We start from the raw sequence: 19,945 nt of genomic DNA on the forward strand, positions 1-19,945 counted from the left end.
TCTCACAAATATCACCATCAACATTTAGCTTTTTGGCCTTCAAGTCTTTATTCTTTGTGTCTATATGTGTATATATATATAAATTTGTGTGTGTGTATAAATATGCACACATATATAAAATGTACAAATCAGACAAAAATGGTTTATTTTGTGTTTTTTTTTTCCTTTTGCGTTTGTCTTGAATATCTTTGCTTGCCTTCTGAAGAGTGAATCGCTAAAGGGGGTGTCCTCCCTCTTAGACTCGATTGTGAGCGTGCATTTCTGTGCATCCTTCTGTGTTTATGCAGTGCCTTCGGGCTCTGCTGCGATGCATTGCTAAACAATGGATGCAAACGTTCTTCAGGAAGAAAGAGCTGCTGGATTGGATGTGATATTTTCCTTCCTTCAGGAAGCTGCTGTCTGCCACCCGGAATGAAAAAGAAAAAGGCAGAGGAGGCCTGAAGACGAAAGCTGGTTTGTGATAGCTGATAATGGTGATTAAAATTCACATCAATCAATCTCCGTATTTTCAGTTTCATCAAAATGAAATACCCTTGGCTTGGGTTGCTGTGTAGTCAGAAGAGATGTAAATATAACTGAGATGTTTTTCCTCCTCGGTGACTAATCGCTTGAAGAAAGGGGTAGGTGTGATAGTCGGGAGCCCAGCCTACATCTTTCAGTCTTTAAATATTTGTGACAAATTGTTCTCGTGTGCGTGCCAGCCTTTGTGTGTGTGTGTGTGTGTGTGTGTGCACGTGCGTGAGTGCAGGAATCCCCTCAGCACACAGAGTGGTTGTTTCAGGAATTCCAGGAGCTGTGTGGGCTGCAGGCCTGCTGATTGCGCGGCTGCTGGGAACCTTCTGGAATGATGCTGTTGAAGTGAAACGTTAGGCCTTCACAGGGTGGAATTGTGGGCCATACTGGGTTGGAAATAAGGAGTAGAGTTTGAGAGGGAAAAGAAAGTGGCTTGAAGGAATTAGAAATGGAGGTGGGTGGAACTCATACATTTCTAGAAGGTCATCCACCCAAATAAGGCTGGTGCTAGGGTTGGTGGAAGAGCAAATGACATAATCTCTGTGCAACACTTAGCACAGGCCTTCATTTATAGTTAGCACCCAGGAATGTATAGCTGTTATTCCTATAGGGCTGTGACCTCTGCCATACTTCTTATCTGAGTGACACTGGATTGTGATTTCTGGTGGTGTGGCCATGTCTAGCCATGTGTGTGCCAAAGAAGCAGAAGACAGTCTGCAGCTAACCCTGTTGTCTGGCGGGATCTCCTCTCTTCCTGCTCAGCCCATTACACCCCCAGCCTTCTCAGTCTTCTCAGGATGCTTCCTGGGCAAGCTACACCACGATGACCGTGATATGCTCTGGGCCATTGCAGAGGCCCCTTTAAAACATTAATTACCCCAGTAGTTTTAAGCACACACATGGGTTCAAGCCACCCTCCACCTTGACCTTCTCAATTTCTCCTTCCTCCTCTCTGCTGGAGAAGAAAGATGATTTCTTGTTCCACAAAAAGCTACCAACATACATAATATTAGAGGTTAGGTCAGAGGTGGGGAAAGAAAAGGTAAAGCCTCGTGGGCTTGGCCCAGGGGGAGGGAATTTGGAAGTTCTGGCAACTGAGAGTCTCTGAGGCATCTTGAGGCTGCAAGAAAATTTGAACTGGCTAAGGGGGGCTTTTGGGAAATGTCACTGTGGCTTAGATCTTAGGCTCTCTTTAATGTTCCTTGAAAACTAATGAAGAATTATGTTTCTTTTTGAGTATTTTTGCTGTTGACTTGCTTTTCTTTCAATGTGTGTGAGCCCTGCAGAGACTGATCCATGTGGACTCCCTGGTTATATCAGGACTACTTGCATATAGCCTCCCCCTCCTAAGTTCTTCCCGTCCCTCTGCCCTTGTTTAGTTTTCCTCTCTCTGCTGCCTAGCTTGAAGGGATTTTCCCCTTGAGCAAAGCCTAGTTAACTGTGCAAGTGATAATGAATTTCTAAATTTCCCCATAAACCATCCAACCACTCTTGTTCTGGTGGCTTTCTGCCCCCATCTTAGAGAGGCCAAGAGCTGCCCTGTCAGATTATTCTCAGAAACTGGGGAATCCCTCGGCCCAGGGCTCTTGTCAGATAGACGGGAGTATGAAGGGGGTCTAGGCTTAATTGGATCCATGGGTTTGTTTGGTTTTTTTTGTTCACTGATGATCTTGGTGTCATCATCCTGTATGAAGTTTCAGAAGGAATTCTGCCTTCCTTTCTAAACTCCTGGGGGCGATATGAATTCCACACGCAGAAACCATCTCTTTGCTTCCTGGGTGTGAATGGCAGCTCCTAATTGACTGCTGCCATATTTTTCTTGGAGCCCTGTAATCACAAATCATTTAAAAAAATATGATCAACAGGTGATTTTAGTTAGACCATGGCCTCCAAACTCATTGAATTCCTTAAAATGCAAATAACAGTTTAGGATTAATTATGGAAATGCCTGAGGTAAATTTGTAAGGATTGTGAAATGAGTGACAATGTTCACTCATATTTTTAGGTGAATTTTTAAAAAATACTCCTTTAGAGGGCAAATCCAGCATGCTATGCTAACTGAACCAAGTGTTGGACTGAGCCCTTGAGTGATAGGTGTTAGGACCGTTCACAAGCATTCTTTCTCCCATCCTTGTAGGCACATGGTGGAATTTCACTTCCTTACCCTCTCCGAAGTTAGGCAAGGTGTGTAACTCGTTCTGGCCAATGAGCTGGAGTGACATATGTCACTTCCAGGCAGAATGTTTAAAAGCCAGTGTGGGATTCATCACGTTCCCTTCCCACTGCTGCGGTAATTGTTGAAGCAGCTGTCAAGAGGAAGCCTCCATCCTTCTGAACACCAAAGAGAGATGAGCAGAGCCCTCCCCTGCCAGTATGCACTGGACATGGACACAAGGGAGAAATAAACCTTTGCGGTGTCAACCCACTGACATTTTGGATTGCAGATCGTGGGCTAGACTAAGAAAAAGAGGCCGATATTAAGTGAAAGTGTATTTAAATTCAGGAAGCACTGCTTAATAAAAGCAGTTCACTTCTTAAAGCACTTTGCCTAAAAACTTACCTCAGCTACTGTAGTAGGGATCACTTAAAAATGTATTTTCTCCTTTTGGAACTTTAGATATTAATAATAAAAGAAAACATGTTTATGTACATGTTTATTTTGAATAACTACATTTTATTTTTTTGAAATTTTTTTGTGGGTTGGTCTCTTAAGTTGCAAATTTTGTGTTCATCCCCTGAAGTTCTCTGTTGGTCTTCCTTTTTTTAATTTCCTTCCTTCTTCCCTCCCTCTCCTTTCCTTTCCTTTGTTGATAAACTTTTTATTTCAGAGTACTTTTAGATTTATAGGAAAATTGAGCAGGAAGTACAGAGAGTTCCCATACAATCCCCTCCCCCACAGTTTCCCTTGTTGTTAATATCTTGCATTGGTGTGTTACATTTGTTATATTTGATGAACCAATGTTGATATATTATTGTTAACTAAAGCCTGTAGCTTTTATTAGCGTTCTGCTTTGTGCTGTATAGTTCCATAGGTTTTGACAAATGCATAATGTCATGTATCCACCATTGGAGTGTCACACAGAATCATTCCACTGCCCCCAAAGTCCCCTGTGCTCATTCACCTTGTCACTCCTTGCCCCACTGCCACCCTGCAGACAACTGATCTTTTTATTGTTCTATAATTTTGCCTTTTCCAGAATGTCATATGTATGCATACAGTATGCAACTTTTTCAGACTAGCTTCTTTCACATAATATGCATTTAAAGGTCATCCATTTCTTTTTTTGACATGATAGTTCATTTCTTTTTATTGCTGAATAATAGCCCATTGTATGGATGTATCAGTTTGTTAATCCATTTACCTACTGAAGGCCATCTTGGTTACTTCCAGTTTTTGGCAATTATGAATAAAGCTGCTACATTTTTGAGCAGGTTTTTGTGTGGGCATAAGTTTTCGACTCATTTGAGTAAATACCTAAAGACACAATTGCTGGATCAAATGGTAAGCCTGTGTTTAGTTTTATGAAAACTGCCAAGCTGCTTCTTCCAAAGTAGTTGTTCCACTTTACATTTCCACCAGTGAATGAGAGTTCTTGTTGCTCCATGTCCTTGCTAGAATTTGATGTTGTCAGTGTTTTGGATTTTAGCCATCCAGTAGGTGTGTAGAGGATCTCATTGTTATTTTAATTTGTGATTCCCCAATGACATATGACACTGAGCATTGTTTCATATGCTTATTTGTGATCTGCATATCTTTTTTGTGGTTAGGTGGCTGTTCAAACATTTTTGCCCATTTTTAAATTAGGTTGTTTGCTTTCTTATTGTTGAGTTTTAAGAATTCTTTGTGTATTTTGGATATAAGTCCTTTGTCAGATATGTGTTTTGCAAATATTTATCCTAGCCTGTGGCTTGTCTTTCCATTATCTCAACAGTTTCTTTCACTCAGCAGAAGTTTCAGACTTTAGTAAAGTCCAACTTATCAATTTTTTTCTTTCAAGGACAGTGCTTTTGGTGTTGTATCTAAAAAGTCATTGCCAAACCCCGGGTTGCCTAGATTTTGTGCTGTGTTACCTTCTTGAATTTTTATAGTTTTGCATTTTACATTTAGGTGTACGATTCACTTTGAATTAATTTTTGTGGAAGCTGTAGGGTCTGTGTCTAGATTCATTTTTTTGCATGTGTTTGTCCAGTTTTCCCAGCACCATCTGTTGAAAAGACTGTCATTCCTCCATTAAATTGCCTTTACTCCTTTGTCAAAATCAGTTGGCTGAATTTGTGTGGGCCTATTTCTGGGCTCTCTATTCTGTTTAATTGTGCTATTTGTGTATTCTTTTGCTAATACCACACTGTCTTGATCACTGTAACTTTATAGTTAGTCTTGAAGTTGGGTTGTATCAATCCTCTGACTTTGTTTTTCATTAATATTATGTTGACTCCTCTGAGTCTTATGCCTTTCTGCAAAATCATTATAATCAGATCATCAATATCCTATTGAGTTTAAATCTATAGATGAAGTTGGGAAGTATTGACATCTTAATATTGAGTCTTCCTATTCTGTTCATGGATACAGGAATACCTCTCCATATATCCCTTCTTTTATTTCTTTTATCAGATTTTAGTAGTTCTCCTCATATAGATTTTGTACATATTTTGCTAGACTTATACCTAAGTATTTCATTTTTTTTTTTTTTTGGTGCTAACATAGTCTTATCTTTTTAATTTCAACTTACAGTTGTTCATTGCTGGTGTATAGGAAAACAATTCGCTTTTGTACATTAGTCCTGTATCCTGCAACCTTGCTATCATCACTTATTAGTTCCAGGGGTGTTTTTTTGTTTGTTTTATTTTGTTTTGTTTTGGTAGATTCTTTGGGATTTTCTACATAGACAATCATACCATCTGATCTATCTACAAACAAAGATAGTTTTATTTCTTCCTTCCTAATCTGCATACCATTTATTTCCTTTTCTTGTCTTATTGCATTACTTAGGACTTCCTGTATGATGTTGAAAAGAAGTAATGAGTGGGGACATCCTTGCCTTGTTCCCTACTTAAGGGAAAACATGTAGTTTCTCACTATTAAGTATGAAGTATAAAACCTAACTATAGGTTTTTTATAGATGTTCTTTATCAAGTTCAAGTTATTTATTTCTTTATAACCATTTGAAAATATTTGGCAATAATAACCAACCAAGCAGAGCTGAGTTTAAATATTGACTGTACCACTTTCTAGTTACGTTGACCTTGGGTAAGTCAATCAGCCCCTTTGAGCCTTAGTTCTAGTTTCTTAAGCATGAGATTTAAAAAAATCACACTATTGAAATTGTAGGAAGGATTAGAGTTGGAAAACTTTTAAATTATTCTGAAATGAGTGCTTTTAAGAATTGGGCCTGGCACAAAATCCTGAAACAGGAAAAATAAGAAAAAGATGGAGAAGGAAAAATCTTTTGAGCACTAGTCTGTGGCAAAAACTGCTAAGAAGAGTTGACAAATCAAATATGGTTCCCTAAGCATTGGGATGGATTTGTGTGCCAGTCAGAACAGAAATGACCCAATGACTGGAAACAGATACACAAGGCATTTTCCAGAATGAAAGCCTTGCAACACAGTAGAGGCCATGGACGCAGAAAACACCCAGAAGAAAAACAAAAAGAAGGAAAACATTAATAACTCCAAGCTACCCTGCTTATTCAGCTACAACACTCCTTCAGAACAAACTGTTCAGCATCCTGATAATGGAGTGACCACCTGTTCTGGCTGCTTCATATTCTGGTGGATGCACCATTTCTTTGTCTGTTTTCCTTAGGACCCTTTTACCTTCCCTAGCCTGGGTGCTACTAAGCTTCTTGCTGTGATGTTGACAGTCTACTTCTGTATTCCCAGAGTGTGGGGGGGCTACCACAGACTTTGGTGAAGCAGCTGGTTTGAGTGAGGTGGTCACTTGTGTCTTGCCTTTATTTTTGCGCTCACTTTCAGGCAACAAATGATTTTTTTTTTTTTTTCCTCATAAGTGACTGGCTTTGGTAGTTGTTTTTATTATTATTTTCTGGTTTTTAGGTCACTACTATAGTCATAACCCTCCACCAACTTATAAATAAAAATGCTTTCAGTAAATTTTGCCTATATTTTTAATTATCTTAACCATATCTACTGATTATTACTCTGAAACAGATGTATATTCCGAATTAGGTATTTATTCTTGAGTTTACCTTCCAGACATCTGAAAATACTTGAATAACACAAATCAAAACAACTTTTGATTTCTGTGAGAGAACCATAGATTCAACCGTGAGTGGTCCCTTTGTTATTGTTTTTCTTTATGTTTTCCCCCATTTAAACTGTTTTAATATTACTTTTTTCCTCACTGTCTTGGAATGATGCAATTTTCCGAATATATGTCACAGCCAAATATCAAATACTAGTTACTCTCTGCAATGGGAAGGAACAATTAGCAAAGCAATATATCACTTGCTGTTTAAAATCTGACTATAATGGTTAATTTCCTTCTAAAGAGATGCTGTTTTGATTAAACCTATGGTCCATACCATAACAAAATGTGTGAATTTACAAAAATAGGCTTGAATTCTTTTAGCCGAGTAAAAACAGAGAAAGCATATAAAAATGAACATAAAAGTTGTTCAATCAAGCTATAATCTTTCTTAATTAATAAATGCTTGTCCTTTACAATCGAGAACTATTTAGTTCACCAGTTTCTCATTGCTATTCTTTTTCATCTGCCTATGAAGGTAAATGGATTGAGGTCCTTAATTCACTAGAGAAATGCAGCCATCTGTTCCTAGAAGACATAATCCTAGCAGCAAACTGAGCATTTAGTTGCTGTTTAGGGCCTTATAATTAGCTAGAAGCTCCCCTTGGAGTTTCTAGGCATCCAGATGGGAGTTGGATTCTTAATTCCCAGGCAGAAGAATCAGCAGAGACAATTCCGATCTTCCCCAGATATGCATTTGTCATGGCTTCCCCTTCTCAAGAGCGACATCTGCAGGCATAGGGTGCCAAGCATCAGAGTCCTCTGAACAAGAACCTCACAACCTTTATTACCAGGAAATGAGGTCTCACAGTTCCCACTCTGTTTGTCACAGAGGGGTCCTGGGAGGCACAGTGCCAACCCCAGAGTGAACTGTTTCCAGCATCCTGAGGCTGTGCTTCTGACTCCTCTGGCCCTTGCCTGCCCCCCTCATTCCGGTGAGCCTCCCCCAGGTCTCTGTTCTGTGTTGGACTTTTCTTCCTCCCAAGGGTCCCAGGACCTCAGTATCTGGATAGTCTTAGTGGGCAGCTCCAAGCTGTGTCCACTGAGGACTTTTCCTGGCCTTGAGGTTGCTCCAAGCAACTTTCCAAGGAAAGTTCTTTTAAGGATCTCTTTCTGAGACTTCTAGGTTGCCCAGATTAGGGGCAGTAAACTCAAAAACCTCCAGAGATCAGGGAAATGGGGAAAATAGGAGGAGGGGGAGATCGCAGGAAAAGTGGAATAGGGTAGGCTGCAGAGTTCATTCCCCAGGGAAAAGAGTGGCCGATACCAAACTCCAGCAGGCCTATACGGTGCAGCTCCCAGAGCCCCCAGCTTTGCAACAGCAGCCAGCGTCCAGATTTCCTGTGCAGTCTCCCGACTTAAAAATGCCAAAACACTGTGCTGACTGGACAGAACACGTCAGTGGATGTACTCAGCTCTGGGCTCACCAGCGGGTGCCCCTGGAACCGTGTTTCACACCAGGGCTGTTGTCCTCTCTGAGCTCTTCTACTTTGATTTGTCTTCTCCCTCAAGTGAAAATTTTGGTTTCAACAAGCAGAAAAGCCAATCCATACTAGCTGAAAGAACAAAGAATTTCATGGGCATCCCTGGAAATTCACATTAACAGACTGACAGTCTGGAGACACAGGCTCCGTTTCTCTGTGACTGTTTTGGCTTCATCCTCGATCTGGTTTCAAGATGGCTGCAGCAGTTCCGGGCCTCACGCCTCTGCGTATCATCCAGAGGGAAGAGAAAGTCTGTTCTCAAAGCTCTTTAAGAAAACAAAAATCATCCTGGAAACCCCAAAAAATTGTTCCTCATGTCTCATTGGCCTAATCTGGGTCTCTTGTCCTTTTCTGAACCAATCAGATGAGAGAGGTAGGATTTCCCTTATACCAAGCAAGCCTGATCCCTGGATATAGGGGTAGGTCAAACACAGTTCCTTGAGGCTCATGTGTGTACTTGCGTGTGTGTGTACATGCATGTGCATACCTGAGGGAGTCATTAGGAAAGACAAAGGGGTACACGGATCCTGGGCAGTCAACCAATGAAGTCTATTGTAAGGTGCTTTGTATCTTGCCTCTCCCCAGCCTGGTGCTCAGAGCTCCTTTCCACCAGTGTCCAAATTCTAGCAGCTGGTGAACTTGACAGTGTTCCCAAATCCTCATATTGCTGCTTTTCTCTGTCTCCCCATAGGGAAGGGGGACATGCAGGGAAATTGAGTTCCTAGAATGGCTTTGAAATACATGTTAGACCTGGCTTTGACAGCCCTACAAACAAGCCTAACGTTTCTGAGTCCACTTTCCTTGTCTGTAACATGGTGAGACTATTAACTACCTCAATGGATGTCTGGTTGTCATGAGATTAAATGCAAAGTATATTGCAAGCTCTTGGTGTACAGTAAGTATTAAATAAATAGGAATCCTAATTACTATATTCATACCTTCATGTCTGAAGGTAGCTATTCAAACTCTAAACTTTGGTTTATAGCAATCTGTTAAGTATTTTGAGGTTGGAACTGTTTTCCCCACTTAACCAGTATCTAGAAGGCAACAAAAGGCCTTGACGTAGAGTTTTAGGAATTGGGTACTGAAATCTGCCAGCCATTTTTTTATTGAAGATGAGCTATTGCTGACTTAGGCAATTTGATTTCTTTGCTCTTTTTCTTTAAGCACAAATTTATTGTTGCTTTAACTTTGCCACTCAATTGGGGAGTTGAAGTAAATGCATCGTCAGCAATTGGCTGCAGAGGAGTCAAGCAAAGAATTGAGTTCTTTATTTCTTTGTTCACTTTTTTCGCTATAGTGGCCAATTCTGGGAGGTGAATACTATTCTGCTCGACTTCCTTGTATCTAAAAGGATCTGTAAAGTTGGAGACAAAGATTTAAGATTGAGATTATTCTTAATATCATTAATAATGACATCTTACATTGGTGTGATGCTTAGCAGTTTACAAAGTGCTTTCACGTTTTACAGAGCACAGGGTTTTAAGGTCTGAGAGATGATAAATTGGTAAGTTTCACTCACTGTTTATCTCTAAGTCCTATCCCAATGCCTAGTGCATAATAGAGGTTTCACAAATACATGATTGAGCCTTAAAATAACTCCATGGGGTAGATCTGGAAGTCACCATCATTATTCCCCCTTTACAGAAGAAGAAACAGTCATGGAGAGATTCTATGACTTGGTTAAGTCCACCCAGCTGGGAAGTGGTGGAAACAAGATAAGAGACAGTGGCTTATTTTGTTTTCTAGTATATTCTTTGGGGTAGAATTTTTTTGACAAGTAGGCTAATTTGTGATTACAGGAATTAGGTTCCATGGGGTATAAGGAAGCAAGTCAAACCCATTCTTTGAGAGAATGAAACATTCTCTGGTCACCTACATGTCTTACTGCTGACCCAGCCCACTCAGCAGCATGCAGAGAACAGAAGGGGCCACGAGCCTCAGAAGAACAAAAGTCACCTTATTACGAACAGCAATAATAGTATAGTTTTCACTCATTGAGCAGCTACTATGTGTCCAACAAGATGTTTTATGAATATTGTCTTTAATGCCTGGCTTACCCATGAAAGCAGGTGTAATTCAGTTTCCAGACCAGGAGGCAGGATTCAGAGCACCTAAATTATCTTTTCACTACCTCAAAATGATTAACCAACACTTCTCCAACCTTCCCCAATCAGACATGTAGCTCTGTTATATAAAGTCTTTTGAAATGGAGCCTAGTTTGCCACATCAATGAGTCTTTAACTCACTGAGAGAATTTGCCCTTTTTAAATGCCAAGGATTATGCCAAGTGTCCTGCCAAAGTACCCAATAGGCTGGTACTTTCCATCCTATGGGAGAGGACCCTGAGAGAATAGGGGCTTATTGAAGGGAGTTCAGGGACCCACACACACCCCAAGAATTGTCCACAAAATGGGCAGAGAAGGTGGAGAGAGCAGCCCAGCCCCCTTTACACTCTGAGGTTCCTGGATAAAGAAATCCTGGACAGAAACTCCAAACCTGGTGGCACAGCTTAGAGCAGAGAGTCTGCAACTCTCTTGGTGAGAGACCAGTACCAGATTTTGTCGTCCCAATCTGTTTTGGACAAATACTTATAGAAAACACAATAAAAATAAATTACTCTTAATTTCTGCACTTGTCTCATGGAGGACCAGTAACAGATGGTTCATGTTCTGGCGTGGTGCATGGACCACACCTTGTCTATCACTGGTTTATAGATTTTTCAACACATTAACAATATTACAATCAATCATATTCACATTATTTTAGTACAATATCTATGAAAATATGAATTCACAACACACTATAGATGATATGGACCAGTATTGAGACATAAGTTTAAATATGTAGGTAAACAAATTCTTTCAATGCTGTAAGTGCATTTCTGGGAAGGTATAACCTCACTTAGAGACAGTATCAAGTCTATCCTTAAGCACTTAAGGACTGTAGTCTCAGATTATCAAATCCCACTGACCCCTAACGATTCTATGAGGCCCTGCCCACTCATTTATGTCCTACTACTTTTCACATGTAGGAAATGCAATTGTGATCATAAAACACAGCTTAGATAACAGCTCTAAAGAATTTATATTTACTGTTTGATCCCTCCCCCCCCCCCAACAATTCAATCAGTACTGGAAGTACAGGGGCTGTCCTGGGAGAGAATCAACAAAAACTTGACATTAAAAGGAAGTCTTTTCACTTGAAATCTTTGATAACCACTTCTTCACACAGACCCTGAAGCAGATGCATGAGCATTGGCAAGTTCCAGTACATTTGAGGAATGGCCAATAGAGGACTCTGCTGTCTCACCCCAGGCTCACGGTTGGTGCTGTGCGGCCCAAAGGGAAGCACCTCTTTTTGTTCCCAGACCTCAGGTTTTCCATGAGAGAAAAGCAATGCCTCTTTTGTCCATCTGGTAACATCCACGGTGTCAGGCACTGGCTTAGGCAGCAGGGAAGGTGCCTCTGTCCTCAAGAGGCTCAGGAGGAAGTGGGTGGAAGGTTCGGGTCAGAGCCACTGTTCACCCTAAGCCCCTCTCCTGAAGTGAGATATATGAGCAAGTAGCTGGATTCTGCCCATCACACACCTGATCCCCGATTGAGCTCTTCCAACCCTTGGTACTGGGCCTGTGCGGCCTTTTGTTTAGTGCAAGAACTGAGCTTGGTGCACAGAAATGATGATAATAGGGACTTAAATGACTTATGAACATAATCCAGATTTCCAGACAGGAGCATGTGGGTCTGTAAGCTGGCTTCCTTGGCACAACCATGGAGCATCTCAGGGTGACAAGGGAAAATGGGCCTTTTTTTCTAGTGATCTTTGGAGGCAGGTAAAATTTTGCACTTTTCTCATGTCAGAGAAGTCCCAGAGACCAAAGCCTCTTAAACTTTAATGTGCATGTGGATAACCCAGGGATCTTTCAAAATATAGACTAGGTTTGGCAGGTCTGGGGCAGTGCCTGAGATTCTGTGTGTCCAACAAGCTCCCTCCCGGGTGACACTGGTGCTGCTGCTGTGCCGTGTTTGCTGGTCCACAGGCTGTACTTGGAAGAACAAAGACCCAGAAAGCACCTGGTGGCCTGGAGCTGGTCTGATCTGCGTTTTGGAAGGCACTGACCCAGCTTCAGCCTCCCGCGCACACTCCAGTCACCACATTGTCTGCAGCAGCATTTTCTTCTCTCAAGGGTCTTGTGTAGTCTCAGGACATATTGCTGGAGGGTCTATTTTGGTGTGTTTAATCACTTTTTTAAAAAAATCTTTGTTGTGCTGTTGAGTACATCTTCTTTAGGGCAAAATGTCAGCAGTATCTGTCACGCCCCATCAAGGAGTGCTCAAGCCCGTATTACTGCAGTGCACAGCCTTGGCCCACATACCTTGTGTCTGTTGCACATGGTAGGGGGAGTTTCCCGTAGTAAATCCTAAGGAAGAAAGGTTTGCCATTCGATCATAAGATGAAGAACTCGTGTGTTATGTCCAGTGAGTTGATAATGCAGCAGCCTTTTAACGATGAATGGATCGCAGAGTGGGTGTGTAAAAGGATCTAAGTCCATTGATTATTTTCTGGGCATTGAATTCAGCTGTCATCAAATATAGCTTGTCATTTGAGCCTCCTGGATTGGAAAGCAATTACAGAAATTTAAAAACAAATTCCATTTTGATGGTTTTGTCTCTTTTGAGCTACATCAGATGGTTCCTCTTAGAAAGGAAGCAAAAACTCAAAGATTCCCTCAAAATTAAACTCAAAAGTGATTTCAGGAGAATGGAGGCTCCATATCACAGTGTGTGCTGATAAGCGACCGTCCTTCATTCAGTGCGGTGCGTCCCAAGGCTGTGAGCGGCTTGTTCATCCAGCTTCCTGAGCTGATGGTAGTTTTTCATGAAAAGATCATCATATGACATAGACCAAACTGATCTTCCAAAATCATTTTTGGTGGATTGGGAGAGTGGCTCACTTAACGTCTCTAATTTCTTCATTGATTTTTGCAGGTCACATTCCATCCCTAAAACATTTCATGGGTCTGTCATCGACTTTGATTGAAGCAGAAATTAATCTTAACAGATATGCTGATGAGGGCTTGGAAGGGTCTTTGCTCTTAGGAGGGTTTTGTTGTAGTGGTATTTATCTTAATCAGATTCGGCTGGTATGTCTTCCACTCATAGAATTTTAGGAGGAAAAATAATCTAACCAACATAGAAATCATCTGGTCTGGCCATCTCATTTTACCCAAGTGCAAATAGCCCAGGGGTTTACTCAGGGTCGCAGGGTCCTGTCTTGGGATCCCCGTCCTGGGCTCCCCCTAATATCCCACCATGCCTTTCTGTGTTGATTTCTGGATGTGATACAGTGGCTCTGAGGCCCGAGGAAGCAGGTCTCCCAGCATTCCTGGTGGGAGCCAGGTAGTCTCGTACCACTCACTGCACTGCCACCCCCACCAGACCTGCTCCTGGCAGAGCCGAGGGGGACACACGGATGCCCCAGGGAGACCGGGTGGCTCAGCAGGAGCCTGGATTCTGCAGCCAGTGGCCTGGCTCAAATCCTGCCTTGCTCCCTGCACGTTGTGTGACTTTGGGCAAGTCACTGAACCCCTTTGTGCCTCAGTTTCCTCACATATAGAATGAGGGCCTTCCTCCTAGGATCATTGGGAATATGTACAAAGCAATTAGAGTAAGCAGTCAGTGGTGTTGTATGTGTTCTAAGAGGGTTTGTAAACTATGGGTTTACAAACCACAAGGTACTGAGTTGTGAAGTCAGTGTTCTGAGTCATAAATGGCATTAGAAAAACTAAATGGCATGTATGAGAGCAAAATGGAACATATTAGAGCACATTGTGTAATAACTCTGCAGGGTGTTGGTGGGTGTCCCTTTGGCGCCTCTTGGTGTTTCTTTTGGTTTCGTGTGGGTGCGTGTGTGTGTGTGTGTGTGTGTGTGTGTGTGTGTTTAATGGCTCACAGGGTAAAATGTATTTCTCACTGAAGGTTGTGGGTACAAGAGTTTGGAAGCTCCTGCTCTAGGGACTGGAGCAAATGAGTCTATTTTTCTAAGCACAAATGCACGGGGTGAACGAGGCCGCCGTGGACTTGAGTGCGCAAGGTGAGCTCTGGCTGAATCTTACATGTGCTTCCTTTGCAGAGAGAGACCAAAGGGCAGTTTCTCATCGACCACATCTGCAACTACTACAGCTTGCTGGAGAAGGACTACTTTGGCATTCGCTATGTGGACCCAGAGAAGCAAAGGGTAAGAGAGCCGATCTCTGCCCAGAGCCGTTTTACAGGAGTGACCCAGACTGTGGGGCAGTGTGGGGTCTGTCTCAGAGCCGGCATGACACCCTCATTCTCAAGGGTCATTGGCCACATGGAACTGTGTGAATGGCAGAGGCTGGCACTGTCCCCACTGCACCGTGTGGAGCAGGAGAAGGGAAAAGTTTCCTTATCGGTCTTTCTGGAAGGCTGCTCTTGTCTGATTGGAAGAGACTGTCCCTGTGCCCTTTGAACCCAGGGTTTGGCAAAGCTCCTCAAACAGTGGCCAAATAAGATCTCATTATAGAACCGCCCCCCACCCCACTGCAAAAAGCTATCAGTAGAGAGGGGACTAGGGGAATGGATGCTTCATGGATAAAGGGTTTTCTTTTGCAGGGAGGAAAATGTTTGGAACTTGACAGGTGTTGGCTGCACGACATTGTGAATGTGCTAAATGTCACTGAAATGTAAACTTTCAAGTGGTTAATTTTATATTATGTGGCTTTTAGCTCATTTTTTAAAAAAATCTTTTTACAGATGAAGGGTTAAATCACTTGAGAAGCTGCTCTTTGGGCACACTAACCCTGACAGCCCTCACCGTGCTCCTGCTCCTGGACACACCTGCCCTTTTCAGTATCTGTCGGTGGGGAAATGTGAGCAGGGCAGTCTCTCGTTATTGAGCTGGTGCACCTGTCTTAGGGCATCCGGGTGTGGCATGTGTCAGACTCGGTGAAGTGACATCCAAAAGTCCCCTGGGAGGGAGTCTCCACTCCAGCTCCTGGGGTTTCCTAGTCCTGCAACCCTGCTGTGGGTCCCAGCTATGAGGGGGCTTTGTCCCCACTCTGCTCTCTGGTGCTTACAGCAGGGCTGTGTGCAAAGGGATACCCAGGGGGTTGCCCAGGAGGGGGACAGGACTCCTCTACCCTCCATAATTTGATCTTCTCCTCCCCAGCGACCCTGATCTTCTTCTCAGCTCCCCCTCCCTCCTGCCAGCCCAGCCTGGCTCTTAGTAAAAAGACATCTCAACATCATGCACCTCCTGATACGATACACTAAGGGCACATCCTCTCTGTGGTCTTCTTCCCAACAATGCATAACCTCGGTCTTACCTTGAGAAAGCATCAGACAAACCCAGAGTGAAGGGAATTCTCCCAAATAACTTACCAATAGTCTTCAAAAGTGTTAAGGTCATGAAAGACAAGGAAAGACTGCGGAACTGTCACAGTTTGGAGCAACACATCAACTTAAGGCAATGTGGGATCCTGAATTGGTTTCTGGAACAGAGAAAAGTATAGTAGTGAGAAAACTGGGTGAACTCCAGATTAAGCACATAGTTTAGTTGATGCTATTGTGTTAATATTGGTTTATTATTTTGATAAGTGTGCTGTGGTTGTACAAGATGCTAACATTATGGGATGAGTAAAGGTCATACTCTATTATTTTTGCAACTATTTTTATATATCTAAAATTATTTTTTAAGTTAAAAAAAGATAAGTCTTTAGGTTGATGTGCTTTATTGTTCTTTATATTTTGACTTGATTTAGCTTAATTTTTAATGCCCATAATTGGTTGGGTAGTAGATTAGAGGAAAAAGTGGGGGCCTCCCTGAAAACAAAACTGCCTCATCTGATGTAGCCACTAAATTGCTTAGAGGGGTGCCTGAATACTTTGTTTTTTTTTTTCTCTCTGAATCATGCAGCTCTTATAGCCATCTGATTACGAAGATGTCAGTGTAGCTTTCACATGGGTTGCAGAGTAGTTGTTGAACACACACAGTTGCAAGGACTTTGGACTCAGAAAGATATGAATCCAAAACCACCTCTGCTGATTGGTAAGCTGTGTAATCTTGCTCAAGTTAGTTAGCTTCTCTGAGTCTCTGTCCTGATGGATAAAACAAATAACAATGCCTACCTGTAGGGTTGCTATGAGAATCAGAGGTAAGGTATATGAATGCTTAACACATGGTATACATTGAGTACATGCTATGGTTTATTTTTACTTTTGATTGTTGTTACTATTCTTACAATTATTATGCATTGGCTAGGTCCAGGTGACGTAACTGCCTGAGGAAATACAGCCATGATTAGCACCTCTAAAACCTCAAAATGTTTATATTAATAAAGACTTCTTTTAAAGGTGAGGGGACCACTAATTGTGATCTTTGGAGAGAGAAGGTAGCAAGTGAGACTTGGATAATTAAAAAAATGGACTCAAAGGCAAAAAGACATACCGGCATGGGAGTTTTAAGCAGAGATTAATTAACCAACATTTTTTTTTTTTTTTTTTTACCACCTCCTGTACTTTTTCTTATTGGCAAATAAAACTGATGAGTAGTTTGCATAGAAAGCTAATCAACAGAGAAAGCCAAGTGAGTTAGAGAAACTGAAGTGGAACTCACCTCTGCTGTGGGGGCTGGTGGTTTGCCTACAACTCTTCACAACTCGATTTACAGTAAACCATTGTGGAATATTAAATATTTAGCACTATTACATTTGGAACACCATATGTTTGACAAGATGTCTCATGCCCCAGATGCTCTGAAAGTGGGAAAGACTGAGTCAGGCAATGGTAACTGTCTTTTGCTATTTTAATGGCAAGGGCCCAGGAATTCCATTATTATTACTATATTTTCATTTGATATAGGGAGGGAGAGATTGACTACTGGTCAGTAAAAATCCCCTGAATTTCTACCACATTCGTCCTCTGAGGAACTCATACAATTTTTGTTGCTTAAGATTAGGGGAAATGTGGGTGGTGTTCTCCCCATTTTACTGGTAGAGAAGCCTGGGGCAGTGAGTTTAGAAGTCATGGGAGAAATAATCGTGGAAGGAAAAGGTAGCACTTGGCTTAAGTCCAGCTTTTTTAAAATATATTTTTTAAACTCCAGCATAGTCTTTCCACCACTTCTGTTCAAGCATTCAGGTAACTTCCCTTTGGAAAGATGAAATTTTGAAATAATTAGCTGTATTTCGTAACTCTCCTTTCTGTGGCTGTGGTTTGAGATGTCCATCTTCCTGGATTTCCCCTCTTGTTCTTCCACCCCCATCCTTTCCCCACACCCAGGTAAGGAAGACATCCCCAGTGCCTTAGAGCTGAAGTGCCCCAGCCCCCAGCCCAGCCAGAGGAGCAATTACACCAGGACTTTGTTATAGGTGATTGATTTACAGTCTGGAGGGAGGCTGTACTCAGAGCTTTTGGCTTTAACTTCCCTATTTCTAAGTATCTGTTTAAGCCATTTACATCAGTGTTCTTGACTTTTCTAATGTAAGGATGTTTTGACTCATACCCAAAGATAAGGGGTTCACTTTGGAAACTCATACCTCTGGGGTACACTTGCTGAAGTGCCCGGTATTGGCACATAGGGCATTGTGTGTCATGTGTCCGCTGGACACCAGAGGGTTTCACGTGCTTTCTGATAGGAGGATGAGCTGGAAAATCACAGATGCAAGGACACTCTCATCCCCCACCCCCGTATAATTATAGCCCTGAGGTTTTTATGTTGGTAACCAGAAAGAACTAGTGAGCCTATCAGTGAGTTTTATTAGCAGCAGGAAAAGACCTTGTCTGTGTTAGAGCAATTTGCTTTTTCTAGAGGCACCTTGGGGAGGACAGGGAATGGAATACAAACTGGCCCAATGATTTGAGGTCTCACTCTGGGGATGGTGCCAGGAAGCCAGAGAGCATTATGTCCCACCAGCTGCTCCTGCCGTTGAAAGGCTGCTTCCTGATCCTCAGGATAATTGCCGCACAGATGCTCATAACTGGGAACAAGAGTGGTACCTAAGATTTAGGGCAGCCCTGCACTGAAGAGAAGGGTTGTACTGCTGCCTCAAGTCACCAATCATGAATTTGTCTGTGTAAGGAGTCCCCTTTTGCTTTTCAGTATCAAGAGGCATTAACAATCAAGGCTTCTTGGCGCCTGTGTGTTGGGAGAGTGGGGGAGACATGTACAAGTAACTTGGCTTTGTGGGAAAGGACTTTGGGCACGCAAGTTACAAGAAAGACAATACTATCATACGAGTATTAAAACTGAATATATTGTCTGGTGGTTCCACCGTGGCCCAAGGTGTGAACACTGACAGATTTGGGGAAATTGTCAGATTCCTTCAGTAGAAAGCAGGACTTGGTCTTTAATTAAAATGGTTGCTCATAATTGACTCTGTCTACATCTGATAGCCTCTCCCGGGAAGGGAGAGGAATGCCTCGTATAAGGTTGTGATCTAGAAGTCACTTTGCAAACTGGGATGTCCTAATTTTAATGGGGGGAGGAGACACACATGAACTGGTTATCTTGTGTGAGCCAGAAGGCAGGGGCTGGGAAAATGCCATTTTATCCTTTTCTGAGTCAGAAAAAAATAGGAAGATATCCAAGGTAGGAAGTTTTTCCTTCCTTGGTGGTGGGAACAACCTGGGCAAGAATCAAACTATGGAGATAAGGCTTAATGTGATCATTAGAAAGAGAAGAACTCACTAGAGGCTTCCAGCAGGCAAGGACATCAGAGCCAACTAGAGATCAGCAGGTTTGGAAGTTTCAAAGTAGCTTTAGAGATAACTTTTAAGTCGAGGTGGGAAGAAGACTAGATTGTATCTATCGTGTATAACTTGGAGAAATAAAAACAGTATAGGTTAGGCAATGTCAATTTGGATTTTTTTTCATTCAGCCTCCAGCAGATTTCTTTTAAGTTCAATTGTAATTGTGTTTTACCTGCATGGAGGGTCACAATTAGGAGCAAGTGTTCTAGTTATCTATTGCTGTACAACAGCCTCCCCAAAAGTTAGTGGCTTAGAACAACATAATTTTATTATATCACAGGATTTTGTGGGTCAGGAATTTGAGCAGGGCTCAGCTGGGTGATTCTTCTGCCCCACATGATGTTGACTGGGGTCACTCAGTGATGTTCAGCTGGTGGCTGGTCCTGTCTGGAGGGTCCAAGACATCTTCACTTATATGCCTGGTCCTTGATGAGGATGGCTGGAAGGTGGGGCTCAGGGGCCCCTTCTCGTTTCATGTAATATGGGAGCTTCTCCCGGCAGTCTCTCCAACAGGGTGTTTGGACTTCTTACATGGCTGCATAGGGCTCCAAGTATACATGGAGCCACTTACTATATAAGTTGTACTGAAAAGAGAGCAGATTTTGAGGAAAAGGTCATAAGTTTTGAACATGTTGTGTCTGGACTGCCTGAGAGATGTTGAAGTTGAGATCTTCAGTGTGTAGTTGAAAATATGAGTCTGAAGATTAGCAAAGTGGTTTAGGCCACAAAGATTTTGAAGCCAATGAGGTCTTATATTACTTCAAAGCCCTGGGAATAGATTGCAAACCAAAAAAAGGGGACTGACAAGGAACAGAGTGAAACAAAAAGAATGTGGAGAGAGACACATTCTGTAAACAAGGGTAGTTATAGACTTAATAAGAGGGAATGAGCTGCAGTTTCGACAATGG

At 42.1% G+C, this 19,945-nt stretch overlaps 1 protein-coding gene across 2 annotated transcripts in view; it reads left to right on the plus strand.

Moving 5' to 3' along the window:
- Positions 1-19,945, plus strand: part of FRMD3 (FERM domain containing 3) — a 254,155-nt gene that overhangs the window by 114,179 nt on the left and 120,031 nt on the right. For both annotated transcript variants that reach the window (XM_069474091.1, XM_069474090.1), the window contains exon 2: positions 14,398-14,502. In XM_069474091.1, coding sequence (XP_069330192.1) covers positions 14,398-14,502 — 105 coding nt within the window. The remainder of the gene's footprint in view (positions 1-14,397; positions 14,503-19,945) is intronic.

Source organism: Eulemur rufifrons, chromosome 7, assembly GCF_041146395.1.
Source record: "Eulemur rufifrons isolate Redbay chromosome 7, OSU_ERuf_1, whole genome shotgun sequence".
NCBI lineage: Eukaryota > Metazoa > Chordata > Mammalia > Primates > Lemuridae > Eulemur > Eulemur rufifrons.